General features: G+C 37.0%; 1 protein-coding gene and 1 long non-coding RNA gene across 3 annotated transcripts; both read left to right on the top strand.

Moving 5' to 3' along the window:
* Positions 1-859: 859 nt before the first annotated feature.
* On the top strand, positions 860-3414 carry LOC130467157 (uncharacterized). The gene is made up of 4 exons (XR_008927316.1): positions 860-1184; positions 1327-1588; positions 2103-2167; positions 3186-3414. It is a non-coding gene; the product is annotated as an uncharacterized lncRNA (long non-coding RNA).
* Positions 3415-3876: 462 nt separating this feature from the next.
* Positions 3877-16336, top strand: LOC110785154 (auxin response factor 6). 2 transcript variants are annotated; one of them, XM_021989601.2, is made up of 14 exons: positions 3877-4623; positions 5761-5873; positions 6090-6188; positions 6269-6325; positions 6414-6572; positions 6666-6750; positions 7371-7461; positions 7750-7914; positions 7998-8120; positions 10058-10133; positions 10477-10624; positions 10764-11935; positions 13375-13565; positions 15778-16336. In XM_021989601.2, the coding sequence occupies exons 1-14, from the start codon at positions 4581-4583 to the stop codon at positions 15983-15985; spliced, it is 2730 nt and encodes a 909-aa protein (XP_021845293.1). In that variant the 5' UTR covers positions 3877-4580; the 3' UTR covers positions 15986-16336. The 2 variants fall into 2 exon arrangements, with proteins under 2 accessions (XP_021845293.1, XP_021845299.1); XM_021989607.2 differs by having other exon boundaries at positions 3942-4623; positions 8004-8120.
* Positions 16337-22351: the final 6015 nt, after the last annotated feature.

Genomic DNA, 22351 nt, shown 5'->3' with positions numbered 1-22351 from the left:
TTCACTTTGAATGATTTGGAGACATTATCTTTATGGGGCAACATTTGAGATCCTCACCATAAAAGTCTGAAGCTTTGGCAAAAAGGTCTAGTGAATCTTGGGGGCGACATTGAAAATGAGTACTGCTTTCCACCTGCGATCGATGGACAAACTGAGATTACTAACGGAAAATATGTTGAGATCCTGTGTTGTTGACTTTAAGGGTAATTGGGAAGACCATCTAAATTCGATTGAATTTCTTGCAACAATAGTTACTATGTGAGCTTTAAGATACCACCTATTGAGGCATTGTGTGGAAAGAAGTGTAGAAATCCCACTTGCTACGATTTTAGTGGAAATATAGCGTTGGGGAAATGATTCGATGAAGTAGAAATATCCAAAGTTATTCCTTGAGATGAGTTACGAGGGCGTAACTCGTTTTCTTTAAGGGGGGTAGAATGCGATAGAAATTCGCGCTTTTTACCTATTTTTATGGTATTTATATGCATTTTTATGCTTATTTTTAGCAACTTATTCATGCTGATGCAAAGTACATAGATTCTCCGCATAAGAAAATGTGTTCGTGAATATTACAAGTAACTTTAAGTTGGCAAAAGAGTGCACATGAGTGGCACAAGTACTTCTCCAATAGGAATAAGTTGAAAACTTTTGAAAAATGTGTGAATTTTCGGGTCAAGTTTCGGGACGAAACTTCTTTTAAGAGGGGTAGATTGTAATCCCCCGTAATTTTATACATTTTATTAATATATTTTAATGTATAGTTAATTATATTTAAATAGAATTTACGAATTTCAGAAATAAATATGTAATTTACGAATATTTATTTTTATACATTTTAAATATTTCAATGATTTATGAAATCAAAAATAATTTTAGAATTGATGTTGAAAGAATTTGAATTACGAAAACACAATTAAATTTAGAAAACAATCATAACCGATTTTGGATTCAAATACTAAATCTAAATCCTAATTCTAGCCCAATTGGGTGAAGCCCAAATAATAAAACCCAAAAAAATAATTACTCCCTTCTCTTTCAATTTCACGTAAAAAGCAAAAACAAGAAATCAAACCCTTCTCTCTCTCTTTCAACATTCACGTGAAAACCACTCTCAAGCCTCCATTGTTGTTCACGGCCGCCGTCACCACTCACCGGCGACCACCCTCACCGCAGCCTTCACGCCGGTAATCTCTCTCTCTCTCTCTCTCTCTCTCTCTCTCTCTCTCTCTCTCTCTCTCTCTCTCTCTCTTGCTTCGTTCTTTCTTTCTTCCCTTTCGTTTCCTTGCTCCCCTCACTCAAAATTCCTGTTTGTGCGAAACACTGCAGTCGCACGCAACCACAACCGACGCCGAGCAGCAGCAGCCGCCGTCGCTGCTCTCCTCCGACGCCCGGCTTCCTCCACCGTCCATCTATTTCGTCGGCGTCGTTCTCTCTCCTCTCTGTTTCGTCACTACTCCACGCTGGCCATCACCACCTTCGGCAACCAGCCCATCCGCAACCACTACGCGCCAGCCGCGTCTCCTGGCTCGCCTAACCACCGCCGCTGCCGCGCCCTGCCGCCCGCCAGCAACTCCTTTCTCCTCTTTTGGTTGTTTCTTGAACCCTAAGCTAAATTATTGTTTTTAATTACGTTTTAATAATTTAATTTATGTTTCTTGAATTAAATTTATGATTTTTATGATTAAGCTATGAATTTTCAGATTATATATTTTGATTAATTAATAATTTAATTTTCAGATTATATAATTGGATTGAAATAAGAATTTTAATTATTAAAGCATGAATTTTAAGTTTTAATAGTTTTAAAATCATAGTAGGATGATTATAAGTTATTAAAGTTATTGTTTTTATGATTTCAAACATGTTAATTATGGTTTGGGGTAGTTTGAAATTAGTTATATTGCTGGAATTTAAAGTATGATGCTTTGAAGAGTTTTCAACGAATTTCAATAATTAATATAATAATTATGATGCTAGGAAATTAAATATTCAAGTTTTGATATTGGGAAACGTTCTAATTATGTTTAAGAAGGGTTTGAAGCTCCCTAATGTTGCTGAAAATTCAATATGAATTGATATGAGTCTATATTGGTTGTTGTTAGGTGGAGAATTCTCTTTAGGCAACTTTTGAAAGTGTTAAAGTGGCCTATCAGTTTGTTTACACAAGGTACGTACATACCTGTGTGCTTGGAATGTGTGCTAATTGTTGAAACCATGTTGAATCTTGTTGTTAAACTTGGTTATGTTGATATTATTGTTGAACTTGGTGATGTTGATATTATGGACGAACTGGGTTATATTGAATGTGCATGTTTAATACTGTTGGGCAAACCTATTGAACGTATTTTGCACTATAAGAACTGTAACATGTTAGTATGGATGTTTGATACAAACATGTTGGTTGGGAACACTAGATTATTCTATATGATTGGGTTGGATCGATTGGTCGTTGTTCCCTTTCTATCTTTTCACTACTTTATAAGGGCGGAGGACCTTGTTTAGTAAGTTGAAACTTTATGCCCATATACAGGGTTGCTCATGGTTAAAGGAAAGGTTGGTTAAGTTGGAATGAGTCTTGATTGATGCTTTTATGATCACTTACTTAATTCCAAGATAAAAACAGTTGTGAACAAATGTGAATTGTCTGTCTTATGTAATGGTTGAGTCATAACGGAATCTCAATTTATAAATCATGTAAAGTGAAACTGAATAGCAATAGCTTTAGACTGTGCACGTCTGAAGTGACGGACAAACAGGAGTTGGGGTTCATGGTGGTAGCCCATGGCCTTTTCTGGGACCGGATTGATCACCGTGTCCTATTTTTATTTAAACGTTCCTCGATATCGCAGGTCAATGAGGTTACGGAGTCGCGCCCGTACCTCGTCTTCCTTAGTGAAGACTTCTGGATGGTCAACTCGGTCCATTGTCTATTTCAACTAAAATAATATTATGGTTATTAAGCCTAGCTTAGTCTAGTCAAGTATAGTCGTCAAATTATTATGTTTTGTCTGTCCTTACTTATATTTATTAGTATCATGTTAGGGTTGTTGGTTTGATAGTATCATGCTAGGATTGTTGTTGTTTTAATATGTAGTACTCAGCTTTGCTGATTACGTGCTTTGTTTGTGTGTGTTGATCATGGCTATGCCTTATTGATCCTGTGATGACCCATCTTTGGTGAGCAGTCTCTAAGGATCAATAAGCGTTGCCCATCTACAGGTTTGAAGATGATGCATCATTGGGATCGGGATTAGAGAGCTTGTAGTTCTATTCGTTTAATTAAGTGATTTAATTTGTTAACTTGGATTTGAAATTTGTCGTACTATTCGTATTTCCTTAATTCAGTTAATTGGTTCGGACCTAATATGTAATAGATTATTTATGAACCTAAAAGTTATTTTTATGTTTTCCGCTGCAAAATTCTGAATAAGCCGTAACGTTTTCACACGGGCGATAATGCCTTGATAATTCTCTACGTTTTATATTAAAAGGTTATTTTAGAAAAGAGGGAATTGTCGGGGTGTTACAACTGCACATCTCCAGCTCGATTCTCCCTGATTTCATCAAATACAAATGGTTGAATCGTCAACGCATTCACCATGCCCTCCCGACACTCTCCACTCACGTTTTCTATATTCAATCGTAAGAAAACCTCTCTAAAATATTATCATAAATCATAATACGATGTATTACAAATTCTCCCCCTAAAGTCAAAACTCGAGAAGTCGAGAGTGACATTCTTCCACGAGAGTCAAGACTCGAGAAGTCCATAGTGGTCAACTTACTACCTCTCCATAATTCGTATACTCATCATGTGGCCTTGGTTCTTGGAGTGGGTGTAGACAATTGGGAATAGGAAGTGTAGGAGAGTACACAATCATACCAAAAATAATGGGCTAAGTTTGAGCTTAAAGAAGGCAAGTTTAGAGTTAGCATTTTTTAGAGCACTTTCCTCTTCCCCACCCATTTTCTCTCTCCTACTTGCTCCTTTTTCTTGCTACTACTACTACTACAGTACTACTACTCTACTACGGTACTACCTTCCTCTCTACTGGGTTCGGCTGTCCGAAAATACTCCCAAAAAGATCTAGCACAAAGGACTCATTAGGCTCCTAGCTTAAACTTTCGTACCAGCTTCAATCAATCATTCAGCAACTTGGCGCATTTTTTACCATTTTCTCTCTCCTCCTCCAACTGAACTTAGAGATCTACCTAGAAGCTTTTTTGGGGAAAATCGTTCAAACCCTAGTTAGCTCACTTCAAATACCCAGCTCAATTAAATGGGGTTTTTGTCTGAGTAAGTGTTCGCCATGTTTTGAGCTGCTTGAGCTACTGAAAAAGGCTCCATTTTTGGTTTTATTTTTTTGGGTGAGTGGGTGTGGAGATCTGAGGCGCATGAAGCAGAGAAGGGTGGATTTTTGCAGTGGAACTGGTTTTGGTTGAGCAAAATTTATTTCCCTTTCTTGGGAAATTCGAGGACGGTTTTTGGAGGGGGGGTGGGGGGTAGGAAGTTTTTTTTTTTTTGGTCTTTTTTTGTTTTCCCTAATTTTTGGGGGTTCTTTGTTGATTGATTTTGCAAAATGAGATTGTCATCTTCAGGTTTTCCTCATCAACCCGAGGAAGGTAAGCTGATTTCTCGAACACCCTCTAATTTTCTTCAATTTTTGTTATAGATTTTCGGAAGTTCTAATGCTTTGCATAGATTATATAGTAATGTAAGAACTGAATTTATATTCAAGCCTAATTTCTAGTGAGGAAGTCTATGTCAAAAGTGGCTTATGTCCAAAATGGACGCAAATGACTCGTATTGGTACCTATTGGTAATGAATTAGTGTGTTGTTGGTATACCAATATGCTACTAATTAGTACCAATAAGAGTCACTTGTGTTATTAGAACTTACATACTCGTGTTGGTACTTGAAAGAGGTTGTATGGGTTGACCTGTGTCCAATTTGGTCACAAGCCACTTGACGTTTAGCAACTTCCCTACTGTTTCTCGGTTGCTTTCGTTTTGTCTGATTTGTGTTGCTGGATAAGTGTAGTTTGAGGTACTATACAGTGTGTGAACTATAGCGGGGAAGCGAAATTGGGGTTGGGGCTGGGGGTATTCAGGCAAGGAAAGGGGATTGGTTTGTGTTTTATTTACTAATTTGGAAGGGTTTTAGTTTAACATAGTTATTCTTTATGTGACTAATTGCAGTTGCACAAAATTATTAAGTTTCATTAATTGAGAATATAAGCCTAGATTTTGATTTAGGTCCGTCTTCTCTTTACTTGATAAATCATTAGATTTTGTTGCCAATTCTGAAAAAAAAACAAGCAGATACTTCTTATAGAAATCAGTATCTTGATTCTCGACCTTTCCTTGGAGGAATCAGAGCATTTGGACATCATGTGATCAAACTTTCTGGATCCTTTCCCCATCATTTCAATGGTTCGGGTTTCCTTTGTGTTTAAGCAGTAAGAAGTTAAGAAAAGGAAAAATGTAACTGAATCACTTTCGCGGGCAATGCAGATGATTCACAGCTGTCATCACGCTAGTGGTATGATCAAAAGTCCAAATATTACAATACAATCACTATAAGATTGAATATTATGCTACTTCTTGTGGTAGATATAAAAAAAGTTGTCATCTTAGATCATCAAAAAGTTGATATGGCTGCTGATATAACTGTATACCTCGCTATGTGCTTTCTCTGCTTGTTGTGTAGCTATGATTCTTCCATTACATTTGAGCTGTGGCTAATTTTTTTTTTTCAGGTGAGAAGAAAGTTTTGAACTCAGAACTGTGGCATGCATGTGCTGGTCCTCTAGTCTCTTTGCCTCCTGTGGGAAGCCGTGTTGTATATTTTCCTCAGGGTCATAGTGAGCAGGTATCTAATTCCCGTTTAGAAGTAATTCTGAACTGCTAAGTAGTTCTTTAGTTTGTTGTTAATGCATGCTGGAAATGTGATGTTTAGGTTGCTTCTGTTTTACTTTGTGGTAGTTATTTATCCTACATGAAGTTGGAAAATACTCTAGCTTTCTCAAAAAATGAAGTTATAAATATTTCGCCGATTTGGTCTGACAATTTTTGAAAATGCCTGCAGGTTGCAGCTTCAACTAATAAAGAAGTAGATGCTCATATTCCTAATTATCCTAGCTTGCCTGCACAACTTATTTGTCAGCTTCATGATGTGACCATGCATGTAAGTGCTTTTTGCTTAGGTTTTTGTTCGTGTGAATATTTGTGCCTGCTGCCTCCTGAGGTTCATATCTGTTATTACAGGCAGATGTAGAGACAGATGAAGTATATGCTCAGATGACCTTGCAGCCCCTGACTCTGGTATTGTGTTTTCTCTATAACGTGTGGAATTTTCTACTTTTGTGATTGTCTGCAATGGTAGTTGGTAAGTGAATTGTTATTTTTGTAGCAAGAGCAAAAAGATGTCTGTCTCCTACCTGCAGAATTGGGTACTCCCAGCAAACAGCCAACTAACTATTTCTGTAAAACATTGACTGCAAGTGACACTAGTACTCATGGAGGATTTTCTGTTCCTCGTAGGGCAGCTGAAAAAGTCTTCCCTCCCCTTGTAAGTGTTGTTTCGAGTTATCTGGCATCCCATTTTTCTCTTTGCTTGTGTGTCCTGTGCATCAATGGTAATTGTCAATCGGACATATGACAGGATTACACTCAACAACCTCCTGCTCAAGAATTGATGGCTAGGGATCTGCATGACAACGAATGGAAATTTAGACATATCTTTCGGGGTAAGTTTCTACCTATTGACTTCACAGATGTTAGCAATAGCAGTAGGAAGCCAATACAGAAGGTTCCTTGTATCAAGAGCTTTTTTTAAGTGAGCCGATGGACATGGCATTGTTGGAATAAATATCTGTTACTCGGACCTTTCATTTCACATTTTCACCTCAAGTACCTGTGTTAGGTCTTCAACATTCCGACTCGTATCATCGTATGGACACTTGACACTTCATTTTGGACCTAAAATAGCCTAATCTGACACTTGACACTTCTATTCATATGATTTTCACTTATCTAAACTTAGCTGAGGTTATTGAAACTTATTAGAACTTATCTGAACTTATTTATTTTTCCTAAAATAAGTCGAAATAGGGTGAACAAAACATGACCTTACAAGTACTCGTGTCCAACACTCAATACTTAAATTTAAGCAGAAACACTAAAAGTTAAACATAAACTACTAGTTGAACTGCTTATGGTGTTTTTCATCATGTGTTGCAGCATATGTTGTTTCGCATCAAGTATGTGATCAATCATAAAAGATTGTGATGATAAAAGTGAAAATTTCTTTGTACGCCTGGTAGTCCATTGCTGGATTTCATCTTGGAATGTTGGCTTGTCATTGCAGGGCAGCCTAAGAGGCATCTTCTTACCACTGGATGGAGTGTCTTTGTAAGTGCTAAAAGACTTGTTGCTGGGGATTCTGTCATCTTCATTTGGTAAGTGCATTTTCTTATATGCCATTTGCCTATGGCTAGTTTGTATGTGCCCTTTTTCGGTTATCTTTTGGCGTTCAGAATAGATACAAATATTAACTAAAAGAAAACGATAGATTAACGTTCTAAAAATACCTAGCATGGCTCGTTTTGTGGTCCAGTAGAGTTGATGCCTTGGTAGTTTTCTTTAAGCAACATATTTTTATTAGCTGTTGCAAAAGCAATGTATTGCCACATGTGTGATCTATAATAGTTCAAAATTGTTGCTTGTTATGTGGTTTCCTTTATCAGGAATGAGAAGAATCAGTTACTCCTTGGCATTCGGCGAGCTAATCGTCCGCAAACTGTGATGCCTTCATCAGTATTGTCAAGTGATAGCATGCATATAGGTCTTCTTGCTGCAGCGGCTCATGCAGCTTCTACAAACAGCCGTTTCACAGTATTTTTTAATCCCAGGTATAAATTGTATGCTTCTACAAGTATCTCATATGTTAGCACACTTCACTAGTGAAATATATGCTTACATATAATTTCTCCAGGGCCAGCCCTTCTGAATTTGTGGTTTCATTAGCTAAGTATGTGAAAGCTGTCTACCATACCCGTGTCTCTGTGGGCATGCGGTTTCGGATGCTGTTTGAAACAGAAGAGTCAAGTGTTCGCAGGTATGTGCTTACCGGGATGATTGTTCTCGCTAATCAAAGCAACTACTTGTGTAGTGTAGAATGTCTCTCCCTTCTCATTGCCTCACTTGTAGATCGTAATTCACATACCGCATAATTTTCACCATGAATAATAACCCAAAACCCAATTTAAATTGGACAATAAGCATGCACCACTGAAGCATCTTCAGTTTGACTATTGACTGGATTGCCAAGGCAATAAAACTTTTTTTTATTACAAGATACAAAGTAGTATGTATAAAGAAATAGTAACTGGGGATAACGCAGACACAGTAACATCACATGCAACATGGTCATTTTTTAATTCACATTTAACAACTATCCTTAATATTTGTGCCAAACCAAAGAGTGAAAACTTGATGGACGGAGTATTATTTTTGGGATTCACAAAGTTGTCTCCCTGTATTCAGATAATTTCAGATTCTTGTGCAGCAATTTGTTGGCCCAGATAAGGTTTTGTGATGGGTTGTTGAACTGACATCATCTTTCCATTGATTTCCTTGCGATGAATTGTACATTCAACTTAGTATCGATCTTCCATTAACTTCCTTAGGAAATCGCATTTTGGAAAATTCATTGTGTGTAAATTGAATATGGAGGAAAAGGAGCGTGATCCTAGTGGCTTATGCTGATCTTTGGACCCTTTTTGTCACTTGTAGTGATTTTGGCTTTATGAAGTATCGAGGAAATCCAAGGTTGAAACTTGTCTTTCATTTATGATCTTCTTCCCTGCCAAATAACATTAAGGAACTAAGCTAAAGTATAGTAGGCATAGGTGCATGCATGGTGGTCGGACTTAGTTGGCAGTGGTGGTGGTGGAGAGAGAGATGAGCTTGATATCACTTGAAGATGGGAGGACGTAATTGACAAATGAAGTCGGGATTTGAAGCGGGAGGCCGAGTGAGAAACTCAGAATGAGAGAGGGAGAGGTGATGGTGGGCCTGGTGGCTAAAGTGACTGTGGTTTAGTACGCATAGGTGCAGGCGTGGTGGTTGGACTTAGTTGGCATGGGTAAGGGGAAGGGTTGAGGAAAGAGATAGGAAGTAGGAAGGGGTGGGATATTATTTTGTCTTTGTTGTACAAAACTTAGTATATATGGGTTGGACGCTCAGTTGCAAGTAATATGATATTGCCCTAAAAAGAAAGTGTTGCAACTAAAAAAGAATGGAGGAAGTATATATTGGAGGGTCGGAACAAGTAATTATAGCTACAATATGTTGAATGCTCATCAATATTTACATAAGGGTTATTTTTTTTATTTATTTTTTTGAGAAACAAGATTTATGATATACATCGTTTCCAAACCAAAACTATTACAACTCAAAGTCTCAAACTATTTACGTTAGGGTTTTCAATTTAGGGGTGATTGTTTAATTTCCAGACTTGTAATTTCAACTTGAGCCTTGAGGATAGTTGTTCATTCGAGCATTTTGAATTGCTTGAAAATGTTTTGTATATGACAAGGTGTTTGCTTGATTTTGATCTGATTTTGATCTGTCTACAAGATCAATAATAAAACTGTTGTCATGAACTACCTAGTTTTATTTCCCCAAAACAATTATCTTACAACAAGCTTTTGCTTGGGTAGCACTACCACTCAAAGGAAGACATAAAAATTACCTAACGTCTGCCGTTAGTTGGTAGTGCCACTCAAATAAAAACCTGCTGATAGGTAGGTGACTTGGTCGTTTCAAAATAAAATAAAAAATTCTCCGTACTTATTAGTTACTTGTTCTCACAAAATAACAAGAAGTGTGTATTAGCATGCTTTTATGAATGGTAATTGCTCAAGATAATCATCACTGCTGTGAAATGTGTTCTACCGGCGTAGTCTTACTTACCTCATATTTGTTCCTTCAATTGTCATTGGTCTTTCAAATGAGTCTTGGCACTTCCTAACACAAATGATGTTCTTCTAGGTATATGGGCACAATAACGGGTATTAGTGATTTGGATCCTGCTCGTTGGCCTAACTCCCATTGGCGCTCAGTGAAGGTTGGTCAAGTCATCTCAATTCCTTTTTTATGGATTTTAAGCAATTTTTTAACCTCTGCAAGTAATCTTTTAAAAGTTAAGACCCTTTGTTCTTTATTTTAGCCACTATGTGGTGTCGGTATAGCGGTAGTGCGTTACTGATACATAATTACATACGACTGATTATTACTTATCTGCTTTTCAATTGGATGTGACCTGGTCTGTATTTGATTGATTTATAGGAAGCTGGTCCAAAATATATGAAAACATTATTATTTTGTGCATATTCAAATATTAAACTCCTTTTTTGTGCTTTCAGTTCTGACATACAACACTTGACCCACTGAAACTTCTGTATACGCAGGTCGGCTGGGATGAATCCACTGCTGGAGAAAGGCAGCCTAGGGTCTCTTTATGGGAGATTGAACCGTTGACTACGTTCCCCATGTATCCTTCTCCATTCCCCCTTAGACTGAAGCGTCCATGGCCATCTGGTCTGCCATCCTTTCCAGGTTGGTTTATTTTGCTTTAGTTTGGCCATACTCTTGTCTATTTGATTTGTGTATGAGAAACTAACCCTTGTCTTCATCTGCTCTTGTCTGTGCATCTTTTATTTTCAACTTTCTTTTTCTCTGGATATCCCTTGGCTAGTTATGAAGGATGGTGACATGGGCCTCAATTCTCCGCTTATGTGGCTCCAGAGAGAGGTTGGAGATCGTTGCATGCCGTCCTTAAATTTCCAAGGTTATGGACTGACACCCTGGATGCAACCAAGGCTGGACCCTGCACTATTGGGCCTACAACCTGATATATTTCAAACAATGGCATCTGCTGCTTTACAAGATTCGCGGGGCTTGGAGAAACGTCCCAACCAATCTCTTCTCCAGTTCCAGCCGAATCAGAATATGTCTTGCCAGCCGTCATCTCTAACAAACCAATTGTTACAGCAAGCCCAATCACAGCAAACCTTAGTTCAGAACTTTCATGAAAACCCAACTGTGGCACACAATCAAGTCCAAGGTCAGCTCCTGCAGCAACAACTGCAAAATTGCCGTGCATATGGTGACCACCAGCAGCAGCAGCAGCTTCCACACTTTGAGCAACTACGGAATCAATTTTCTGATCAACAACAAATTCCAAAGATTGTCAGCAAGACACCTCCGTTTGGGTCATCCACTCAGGCTCTGCCTACATCCTTGGAATCAATTTCTTCTTCATGTCCACAGCAAATATTTTCGAACTCTATCATGAACACTGCTTCTGACATATCTCCAATGCATAGTTTATTGAATTCATTCTCACAGGATGGTGGATCCCGACAAAATTTATTCTCGCAGGATGCTGGATCCCGAGATTCTCGACAAATCAATATACCTAACTCTAACCCTTTGGCATCTTCTTCTCCCTTATTATCGAAGCGAGTTGCAGCTGAACCTCAGCATTCTTCTAGTACTGCTCCATGCTCATTGCCTCAAGTTGAAGAGTTAGGAGGGCCTCAAACTAGGATCTCTGATCTGTCGTCTTTGTTACCCCCTTTACCTGGTAGGGAATTTTCTATGTACCATGGTATTGGTGATCCACAGAACAATATGTTATTTGGGGTGAATGTTCAGCAGAATGAGCTGGCGAACATCAGAAGTAATAACAATGAGAATGACTCATTGTCCATGCCGTTTGCTTGTTCCAGTTTCTCAAGTGCTGCAGGGAGTGATTTTCCACCTGCTTCTGATATGATGACTAGTAGTTGTGTGGATGAATCAGGGTTCTTGCAGTCATCAGAAAATGATGATATAGCAAACCCACCTAGTAGAACCTTTGTAAAGGTGAGTCTCTTGGTCTTGGACTTATTTTTATTGTGTGACATTCTTTTTCCCTTTGATATGCATAGAATATAGGAGGTGCTATTGATAAAGAGGAAACTACCTACTGCAATGAGTTCACTAAAAAGTGGTAAGGAGAGACCAAGAGAGCATACATTAAGACAAAAGGAAAAGAAAAGGGGGAAGAAGGGAATTTAAGCAGATTTAAGTTGAATTTCTGTTTTTCTGTCAACTCCCCTCCTAAATAACATGAATGCATGTTATCTATTGACTAAATGAAGTACTTGAAAATATCTGTGGTTGTGTTGGGAGTGGGTTTGAGCCTCTGCCTTGAAGCTGTTGGTTTGGAATTAAATTCAATCAATGTGCCGGCTTTAATTTTCTGCATGTTATGCATGATACATTAAAATAAAGTGCACTTGAAAATGAACTGTTTGGGTCTTTTGAAACTTTGGTTATAGTGGATGTGTCTGACATCTGTTTGGATTCACTTGTATCTATTGTGATTGTTTTGGGAGCGTTAAGAGAACAATATTTTGGAGATCACTTGCTCGGCCATGATGCGGGTTAGGGGGGGGGGGGGTCGGCACATAATTTTTCCATCTATCTATTGCCAAGTCACCACTGGTGTTCCCTTTTTCTCGGATTCTTTGAATTTTTAAAGGGATTTAATCAACAGTCACCAAGATGGGGGAGGGGGGGGACTCATTTACAGATGGAGAACTGAGTGATAAAAAAAAGTACTCCGTACATACAGATGTAAGAAAAATGCCTGAGAATTATAGATTGAGGGAGTGGGAAGAAGCATTTGTTACTTTGGGGCTTGAGAATCCAGGATTTTTTTTTATTTGGAATCAAACTCAAATAAGCTATGCTGCACCAATTCAATTGACAGACCCATAAATTCTGAAGTGAGATGAGACACTCTGACTAGATGATTCAAGTTCGTGTGTGACATTCATCATTACTTAAACGAAAAGTGAAAAGTGCTCCTGGATAGAAATAAGGGCATTGATGCGCATTGGGTGATGCATGACTGCATGTATGCGATATATGTAATTACAATGTTCTATCTCCAAAAGTTTGTAATACTTTTGAATTGAGAAAAGGGTAATGGTTAAATCATGCAAACCTATACATTCAGACTAAATTGAATTCAAGATAGAGATTGTTACTCCATTTTGATTCTGGTCATGGAGATAAGTGAAGTGAACAAGTTTCGAACTTCATAGTTGAGGCTCATCTAACTTTTTATTACATCACATTTCCAATTCATTAAAAAAAATTGTTTCAGTGTTTTGGGTGGAATAGCTGAGATTAGTTTTCATACTTCAGGAACAGGTTTTAACAGTTTCTCTCACTGCCTCCTCTATTTCTTATAAGAAGCAATAATCTTGTTTGTATATTGGGAGTTTGGGACTTATAAAGTTCTTGTGTGACAGGTTCAAAAATCGGGGTCCCTTGGGCGGTCACTGGATATATCTAAATTTAGCAGCTATCAGGAGCTGCGCAGTGAACTTGCTCATTTGTTTGGCTTAGAAGGCCAATTGGAAGATCCCGTGAGATCAGGCTGGCAGCTTGTATTTGTTGACCGTGAGAATGATATTCTCCTGCTTGGTGATGACCCTTGGCAGTAAGTTCCTTATCTTCTTTCAGAAATATCTCACTGTTTGAATCCTCTTTTAACTGTTGATGACCCTTGGCAGTAAGTTCCTTATCTGCTTAAGGACTCTTCCTTTTCTGGCTTAATATTCGACTCTTCTGATGGAGAATAAATCCTTATAAGATATCTAAATTCAATAACAGTTTCAAGACATTTATTGTATGATTTGTATCATAGTAAACAGTAGCTTTCTATAATCAAGAAGCTACAACCACAATAACAGAGTAGTATTGTGAGTTTGTGACTTAAACGTTCTGAATCCTAAAATACCTTGAGTAGTAAGAATGTACGAAGACATTACAAAAGATTCTAAACCAATGCCAAGTACTACAGAATAATAACTATAATACTCCCTCTGTTTCTTTAAGTTTTTTCCATTTGCCCTTTTGTACGGTTTTCAACTTTTCTGACTCTGTACATGTTTTTTCCTTTTTTCCCCTCTCTATCCACTTCCTATTTTTATTTTGTAAATCAGTTGTAATAAGGATTACAAAATACAGAGGATAAGTCGTCCTCTAAAAAGAAGCCACAGTTACATGTTAAACCAGTTTCTTTGAACCTCCCTAATCGGGTATCTCTTAAAATCCCCAGCTGGCTTAACCCATAACAAACCAAAGTGACTTTGTCTCACTATAATTGAGAAGACAAAGATGTTTTGATTTATATCATATAAGTGCAAATCAGTTGTGGCTATTAACGAGAAACAACAAGCAAGTAGAAATTAAGCAAACACGAATTCTAAAATAGGAGATTAAGGAAAGAACACTTCAAAATTAACGTGGAAACCCGAGCTCCGGGAGTAATAAATGAAGTGGATGATGAATTCTAAGCATTCAAGTTTTATACAAGTGCAAATTAGTTGGGGCAATTCACTACAAACAAGCAAGTAGAAATTTAGCAAACACGAATTCAAAAAGAAGAGTAAGGAAAGAAGTCGAGAACACATCGACATCTACGTGGGAATCCGAGCTCCAGGAGAAAAAGTCAAAAAACCTATGGAGTAATCAATGAAGATAGATCAAGAAATGGAATGCTCCCTCAAACCACCTATATCTCTCTCTACGAACCCTAGAAAGTGTGTGTGAGTATTATGTTATCCTGTACAATATGATGGCAATAGGTATTTCAATTGACGGACAAAGAAAAGTCGTGTAGCAATAAACCTGGGAAAACTTGCGCGGGCTCGGAAGGGGTGGGTTTCACCTCCTCGTGTATTGTGTGGAAGGATGGAGCTGCTTGACGCGCCACCTTTTTCCTAAAAATGAGGATTGGAGCTCTTGTAGGGCATAGTCATGTTATTTTTTACTTCTAAAAGATAGATTGGCTTTAGGTGTCACATCGGGGGTTTACATTTGCTATTGGTCTGTACTTGCAAATGGGTCGTCATATTTCACTAGGACATGTATGATGTATCTCTATGCTTGAGATTTCAGGGTTCAATCTGTAAGGAATTGAGGCTTTTGGTGAGAGAAGAGAGGGAGTTTGCACAATTTCTAAGCTTCGGAGTTCTCTCTCTCTCTAACATTTGGCTAATATGCTGTGTGGTTTTCAGGATACGGTAGCTCATATGATTAGCCACTGTTCTATTAACCTTTAAAAATATAAAGTAAAAATCATCTTTTCTCAGTGAAAATATGTTTAGAATCAACAAAATCAGCTTCTATCAGTAAAAAGCATACGCGAAAAACACCACAGAATCAGAAAGAATCAGTTTTAATCTACAAAATACTTAAATTGAATAAAAATCGGGCAAAGAGAACACGACCTTTGTGGTGATTGATATACAAGAGTAATTTATTTTTTTGCAGATTTCATTGTTAATTATTCATTTGTTCTTTTGGCTGTGGGATGTAATGGACTAAATCAAAATGGCTCTTAAAACCTCTTCGCTTCCTTTCCATGAAGTAGAAGATGGACTTACCGTTGTCGTCCCGTTATCGCTTTTGGGTCAATTGGAAACAACCTCTCTGCAATTGCAGGGGTAAGGTTGCGTACAACTGACCCCCTTACCCCGCTTCTTGCGGGAGCCTCTTTGAGGCAATGGGGTAATGATAATGATGATAACGATGATTTCATTGTTAATTATTCATCTGTTTAACTAAAACGTTGATGTACAGAGTACTTTTCTAGATTTCATGTTAATTACTCATCTGTTTTACTAAACAATGGTATTCCATTTTAGGGAGTTCGTAAACAATGTGTGGTACATAAAGATCCTATCCCCTCAAGAAGTGCAGCAGATGGGGAAAGAGGGGCTCGATCTTCCAAACTCAATATTGAGGGCGAAGCACCAAAACAGCTTCAACAGCTGTGATGACTACACAATTCAACAGGACTTGAGACATAATAATAGCAATGGGATGGCATCTGTAACCTCTCTTGATTACTGATGACTCACAACGTGCCAATTGCTACCTATATGAAAACCCATTGAGCTCGGATAAGTTAGCAGATGCCTAAAATGTGTATCTTCGCCCTTAGCCCGGAACTCCCTATTACAGTCTCCAACAGGGCATTTGTGGAATGAAATTGAATGTATTAGCAGCTAAGTTTAAGGTAATAGCGTATAACGCGAGCAGCAGAACACTGTAAATTAGCCTGCGTGATTGTCCCTGAACTGCTGTGGGGAGAGTCACACGACATCCTCTCTGTAGGGCAAATACTGCAGATGTAACTTGAACACACTTCCATTGTATTATTGTTATAGTTAGTAATGTTTATTGTCAGAAGCTTAAGTAATATTTGCAGGTGCTATCAATAGATTCATGCATATGCAGGAGGTCTTGAATGCGAGTTGTTTCTTTCACTCTTGAATCTTGATGCCAAAAGAACCAATTTTGAGATTGTGCTTGGATTTGTATCTTGTCTTTTGTTTTTGCTTGGGACAGTTTTAAAGATCATTTACAGAACACCTGGGAAGACCATGAAGTTGAAGTTTCAAGAAAAATGCGGCCATTTTAATTTGCTATGAGGCTCCGACTCTAGAAATCTTCATCATCATCGTCTAAACTACTACATCTCTTTAATACTGGAGCCTAACCACAGCATTGGTCACTTCCAGTTCAACATAATCATGAACTTGCTAATAGTTGGAGGTTTGTTATTAAGAAAACAGGAGTAATATTTTTCTAGCTTATGGTTTAAGACTTAAGAGGTAGACCAATTTACGATTTAATCTGCTCTTAATCTAATATATATATATATATATATATATATATATATATATATATATATATATATATATATATATATATATATATATATATAAAGGAGGCATATTTGCTGAATTATTAGAGCGCCACATAGGATTACTAATGGTTTCGGCCAATTAAAAATAAGATTTCTAATTTATTTTTGAATTAAAAAAATCGATTGCCACGTAGATAATTAATTAGGTGCCACGTAGATATTTTAATTAATTAATTAATTACTAATATATACAACTCCATCTAAAATCAAACACTATAATAATTTAAAAATAAATCTAAAATAAAATTAATCCAAAATCAAACACTAATATAAAATAAAATAAATAAAATTCAATTTAAAATCAAACATTAATCCAATAGGCATATTTGTTGAATTATTAGAGCGCCACGTAGGATTACTAATGGTTTCGGCCAATGAAAAATAAGATTTCTACTTTATTTTGAATTAAAAAAAATCAATTGCCACGTAGATAATTAATTAGGTGTCACGTAGATGTTTTAATTAATTAAATACTAATATATACAACTCCATCTAAACTCAAACACTCTAATAATTAAAAAATAAATCTAAAATAAAATTCATCCAAAATAAAAAACACTAATCTTAAATAAAATAAATAAAATTCAATTTAAAATAAAACATTAATCAAATATTAGAGCGCCACGTAGGAAATCTAATGGTTTCGGCCAATGAAAAATAAGATTTTAAAATTAATTTTGAATTTAAAAAGTTGAGTGTCACGTAGGTAAATAATTAAGTTCCACGTAGATATTTTAATTAATTAATTATTATTATTACGCATATACAATTTCATTAAAAAACAAACACTCTCATAATTAAAAAAATAAATCTAAAATGAAATTCAATGCAAAATAAAAAACTTTCTAATCTAATACGAAGTATACAAAATTGGTATATACATAGGAGTTTTATTTAAATATAACGATTTAATAGAATCCGTGCATCGCACGGGCTAAAATCTAGTTAATAATATAGTACAATATACTGACATGCTTGAAAATTGGAATTTGAAGAAAGCATATATTAAATCATATCCAACTTTACTTGACCTAAAACATCCACCGATTTCAAAAATGAAGTAAAATATTTTGTGAATTATGAATCAGCTCGTGGTGGCTAGTGGTTTTGAGATCCGGTAGAAAACGCTTATTCTTTGCATCGGGTATTAGCCGACCTGGTGTTCCAGTGTTGGGGAACTGGTTTTGAGTTTTTTCTTACTTCTTTTTAGGGTTTGTGTGCCAAATTTTCAAAATGCAATTTTAGAGCTGAGTTGGGTCAGACTTGTGCAAGGTTGACTATGAGTCAGACGAACCCAATTGATCCCTATGCAGGGTGATACAGGAAAGTCACGAGTAACCCGACCTAGTAATAATCTTTAGGAAAAAATGATGAAAATAAGTCCACCTTTAAATTGTTTATAAGAAATAAGTCATAATTTTGATTATATCTGAATAAGTCAACCTTTAACACCCATCAGTTTTAAACAAGTCAGTCCAATTTGTTATTGCAGGTTCGTAACATGTCACTGTTTTTTTTTTTAAAAAAAAAATTTGATAGGCTTTTTAAAGCATTTATTGACACAATTTTCTATGTAAATTTTTTACACGTTATTCGAGATGATATTTTAACAAGTTTCATCAAGGCATATTTTTCGAGACGAATTTTTGATATGTTATTTTTTTCGTGAAATTCAGCTTAAAATATTTTTTTAAAAAAAATCCTCTTAAAATATATATTTTTTTTTAAAAAAAACTAGCTTAAAAATCTACAAAAACTAATCTTAAAATAAAAAATACAATAAAAATACATAAATGTAAGGAAAATTTGCCAAATACAACCTAATAAAATTTTCTATTTATCAATTACAACCTCAAATTTTTATTTTTGCCAATTACAACCTTAAACTTATACATCCATTTTAAATTACAACCCGAAATTATTTTCCGGCAAAAATCACCGGAAGATGATGTCATAATGTGTTAAGGGAAGTTTATGATCAAAGTCAATATCGTTGACTTGAGCTTTGATTGATCGAAAGTCAAACATTTGACTTTCTGTTATAACAGATTCTTGTAATACAGTTAGTTGTTAGGCTAAGCTGTAATAATGCAATTCTGATCCATGTATTATATATACTCGAATTGTAATTACAAGAAATCAAGAAATGAAACAATTATTTCCTAAATCTCAATTCTATCTTCTAATCTTTTCTATTCTTCCTTCTGCATTCTTCTCAAACTTCTTCTTCTTATTCTTCTTCTGTTGAGTCTTCAAATGCAGTGATTCTTGATCCTGCAACATTGGTATCAGAGCCGACCACCGCTCCTAGCACCACATGTGACCGATGGAGGTGACGCTGGTGCTCGTCCGGGGCTAGGAACCTTCTCTCTTTGCCTAGCGCAAAGCCTGCCACATGAGGGCATGTGGCTGCGAAGAGGGGTGGTATGTTACGGTCCATTGTAAGGTATGGGACTTAAGTCCCACATCGGTCATATGGGTGGCTGATGTGGGGTTTATATAGGATCCTGGGCTCTCCTCCCCTTGAGCTAGCTTTTGGGGATGGTTCTCCTGTGGTCCTGTATCAATGGTATCAGAGCTACTCTGATTACACTTGATGGTTGCCAATCTAGTGTAGTCTATTAAGAAATTAATCGCAGAATCTGGGTTCACATTAAGCAACAAAACCTTCTGAAATTGATTGATCATAGCAATCTGGCTCCTGCAACTCGACGTGCAATGGACGATCATCTGAAACAATTGGAAGAGAAAATGCTCGAGCAATCAAGAAGAGTGGAAAGTCAATCTGCTCAGATTGAAGATCAGTCCAAGAAGCTTGATGGTTTGATGAGTCTGCTGCTGGAAATGAAGAATCAAATGAGAGATTCCACTTCTGAAAACAGCAAGAATACTGGTGCTACCAAGGATGGTAATTCTCCTAAAACCTTTGGGTATAATCCTAAAATTTCTTTTCCAAAATTTGATGGTACGAACAGTAGAGTTTGGATTAAAAAGTGCAGTAGATATTTTAGCTTGTGTAATGTGAGTGATGAACATAAAGTGGATCTGGCATCATTAAACATGATTGACAAGGCAGAAAAATGGGTGACCAGTTATATGTCAGTTAAAAGGAATGTTGATTGGGGTGAATTTTGTCTGGATTTGTCTGCAAGATTTAAAGATGTAAGGGGAACTAACACAGTAGAACAATTCAATAAGTTACAGCAAACAGATTCCATAGAGTCATATCTAGACAATTTTGAAGATTTAAAGTCTGATGTCTTGAATGTTCACCATGGATTGCCTGAAGAGTTTGTGTTGGAAAGTTTTATTGGAGGTTTAAACCCAACTGTGAAACCCTTTGTTAGAGCTTTTAGACCCACTACCATTGCTGAAGCTGTTGAATTTGCTAGGCTTCAAGAAGAACAGACTATTGCTTTTTCACAGAAACCTTATACAACCAAGCCAAATTCTTATACACAAAAAGCCATTCAAGCCATACCTCTAAACTCAAACAAACCCATAAATTCTGGACTTCCTGCTTTGCTGCCTACCCCAAACACAAAACCTAGCCAGATTACCAAATTTAATCCAAGATATGCTAAAAATTTTAGGCATATTCCAGCAGATGTGAGAGCTGAAAAAATTGCCAAGGGCTTGTGTTACTATTGTGATGCTCCATATGATAGGTTCCATAAGTGTCAATTTAAAGAACCTCAATTGTTCACTGTTGAAATATGTAGTAGCAATGAAGATAAAGATTCTAATGACAGTGAGGAAGATGGGGATGAATTAGACAGTAATGGATGTGCTGAACCCATTCTTTCATTGAATGCTCTTTCTGGAAACCAGAACTTTCAAACTATGAGGGTCACAGGTACTAGGAATAACAAGTTGTTCCATGTTTTGGTGGACTCTGGGAGTACACATAACTTTCTTGATCTAGAGTTGGCCAAGAAAATGGGCTGTGTTATTGAAACCATCCCTTCTCAAGCTGTCACAGTAGCAGATGGAAATCATCTAGCTTGTCAGCATGTGTGCAAGGGATTCACTTGGTCTATGCAGGGTAGGTCATTTACTGTTGATATGATGCTCATTGCATTAGGGGGGGTGTGATATGGTTTTAGGAGTACAGTGGGTGGCCACACTAGGGTCCATTTGTTGGGATTTTAAGGCTTTGCTTATGGAATTTTCAATAGGAGAAGAACAATTTGTTCTAAGGGGAATACATCCACAGAAAGTGAAGGTTGTGGAGGGTACACCATCTGCAAAATTAATTAGCAATGCAGTACAATTATGTTTGTTGCAAGTCAGGGATGTTTCTTTTATGAACATTCAGGCCATGGATCAACAACAACAACAATCAGCTGAATTGGAAGCCCTTAAAAACAAATATAGTGACATTTTTGCTGATCCTTCAGAGTTACCACCTCACAGGGGTGTCTTTGACCATACTATTCCACTGGAACCTAATGCCAGACCAGTTAACATCAGGCCATACAGATACCCTTTGAAACAAAGATATGTTATTGAGCAATTGGTTCAAGATATGCTTGAGAGAGGGGTGATCCAGAATAGTTCTAGCCCATTTGCATCACCTGTTGTTTTGGTAGGCAAGAAAGATGGAACTTGGAGGCTTTGTGTGGATTATAGGGAACTGAACAATAGGACTGTTAAGAATAAATTTCCCATACCAGTGATTGATGAGTTGATTGATGAACTAGCTGGTGCTGCAGTTTTCAGTAAGTTGGATCTCAGAGCTGGTTATCACCAGTTAAGAGTCCATGAAGCTGATGTATACAAGACATCATTTAAAACACACTCAGCCCATTTTGAATTTCTGGTAATGCCTTTTGGACTCACTAATGCCCCTGCTTCTTTTCAAAATTGGATGTATAGTGTCTTTAAGCCATTACTCAGAAAGTGTGTATTAGTCTTTTTTGATGACATTCTAGTGTACAGCAGAAATAAGGAGCAGCATTGGAGCCATTTAGCTCAGGTGTTTGAGTTGATGAGAGTACACCAAATGTTTGCCAAGGCAAGTAAATGTTGCTTTGCTATTGACAGAGTAGAGTACTTAGGTCATTTTATTTCTGCTACAGGAGTGGAAACTGATCCCAATAAAGTTGCTGCTGTGGAGAGTTGGCCAGTGCCAAGTTCAGTCAAAGAGTTGAGAAGCTTTTTGGGACTAGCAGGATATTATAGAAAGTTTGTCATGCATTATTCATTGATTAGTAAACCACTCACAGATCTCCTCAAGAAAGGAGCTTTTGTTTGGTCAGATACAGCTCAATCAGCTTTTGTTGCTCTTAAAAGGGCCCTTGTTACTGCTCCTGTTTTGGCAGTCCCTGATTTCTCAAAGCCATTTATTGTGGAAACAGATGCATCAAACACTGGGATTGGTGCAGTATTAATGCAGGATAATCACCCATTGGCTTTTATAAGTAGAGCTTTGGGGCCTAAGTGGCAAAGATTGTCAGTTTATGAAAAAGAATTACTGGCAATAGTGTTTGCTGTGCAAAAATGGG

Source organism: Spinacia oleracea, chromosome 2, assembly GCF_020520425.1.
Source record: "Spinacia oleracea cultivar Varoflay chromosome 2, BTI_SOV_V1, whole genome shotgun sequence".
NCBI classification, from domain to species: domain Eukaryota; kingdom Viridiplantae; phylum Streptophyta; class Magnoliopsida; order Caryophyllales; family Amaranthaceae; genus Spinacia; species Spinacia oleracea.
The sequence above is the reverse complement of the archived record's forward strand: the minus strand, read 5'-3'. Positions and strand labels throughout refer to the sequence as shown.

Coding starts and splice junctions, on each gene's coding strand:
- LOC110785154 (XM_021989601.2), top strand. CDS start 4,581: ATGAGATTGTCATCTTCAGGTTTTCCTCATCAACCCGAGGAAG. Junction 6,326..6,413: donor CCTTGCAGCCCCTGACTCTG/GTATTGTGTTTT, acceptor TTATTTTTGTAG/CAAGAGCAAAAAGATGTCTG. Junction 10,625..10,763: donor TGGTCTGCCATCCTTTCCAG/GTTGGTTTATTT, acceptor TCCCTTGGCTAG/TTATGAAGGATGGTGACATG.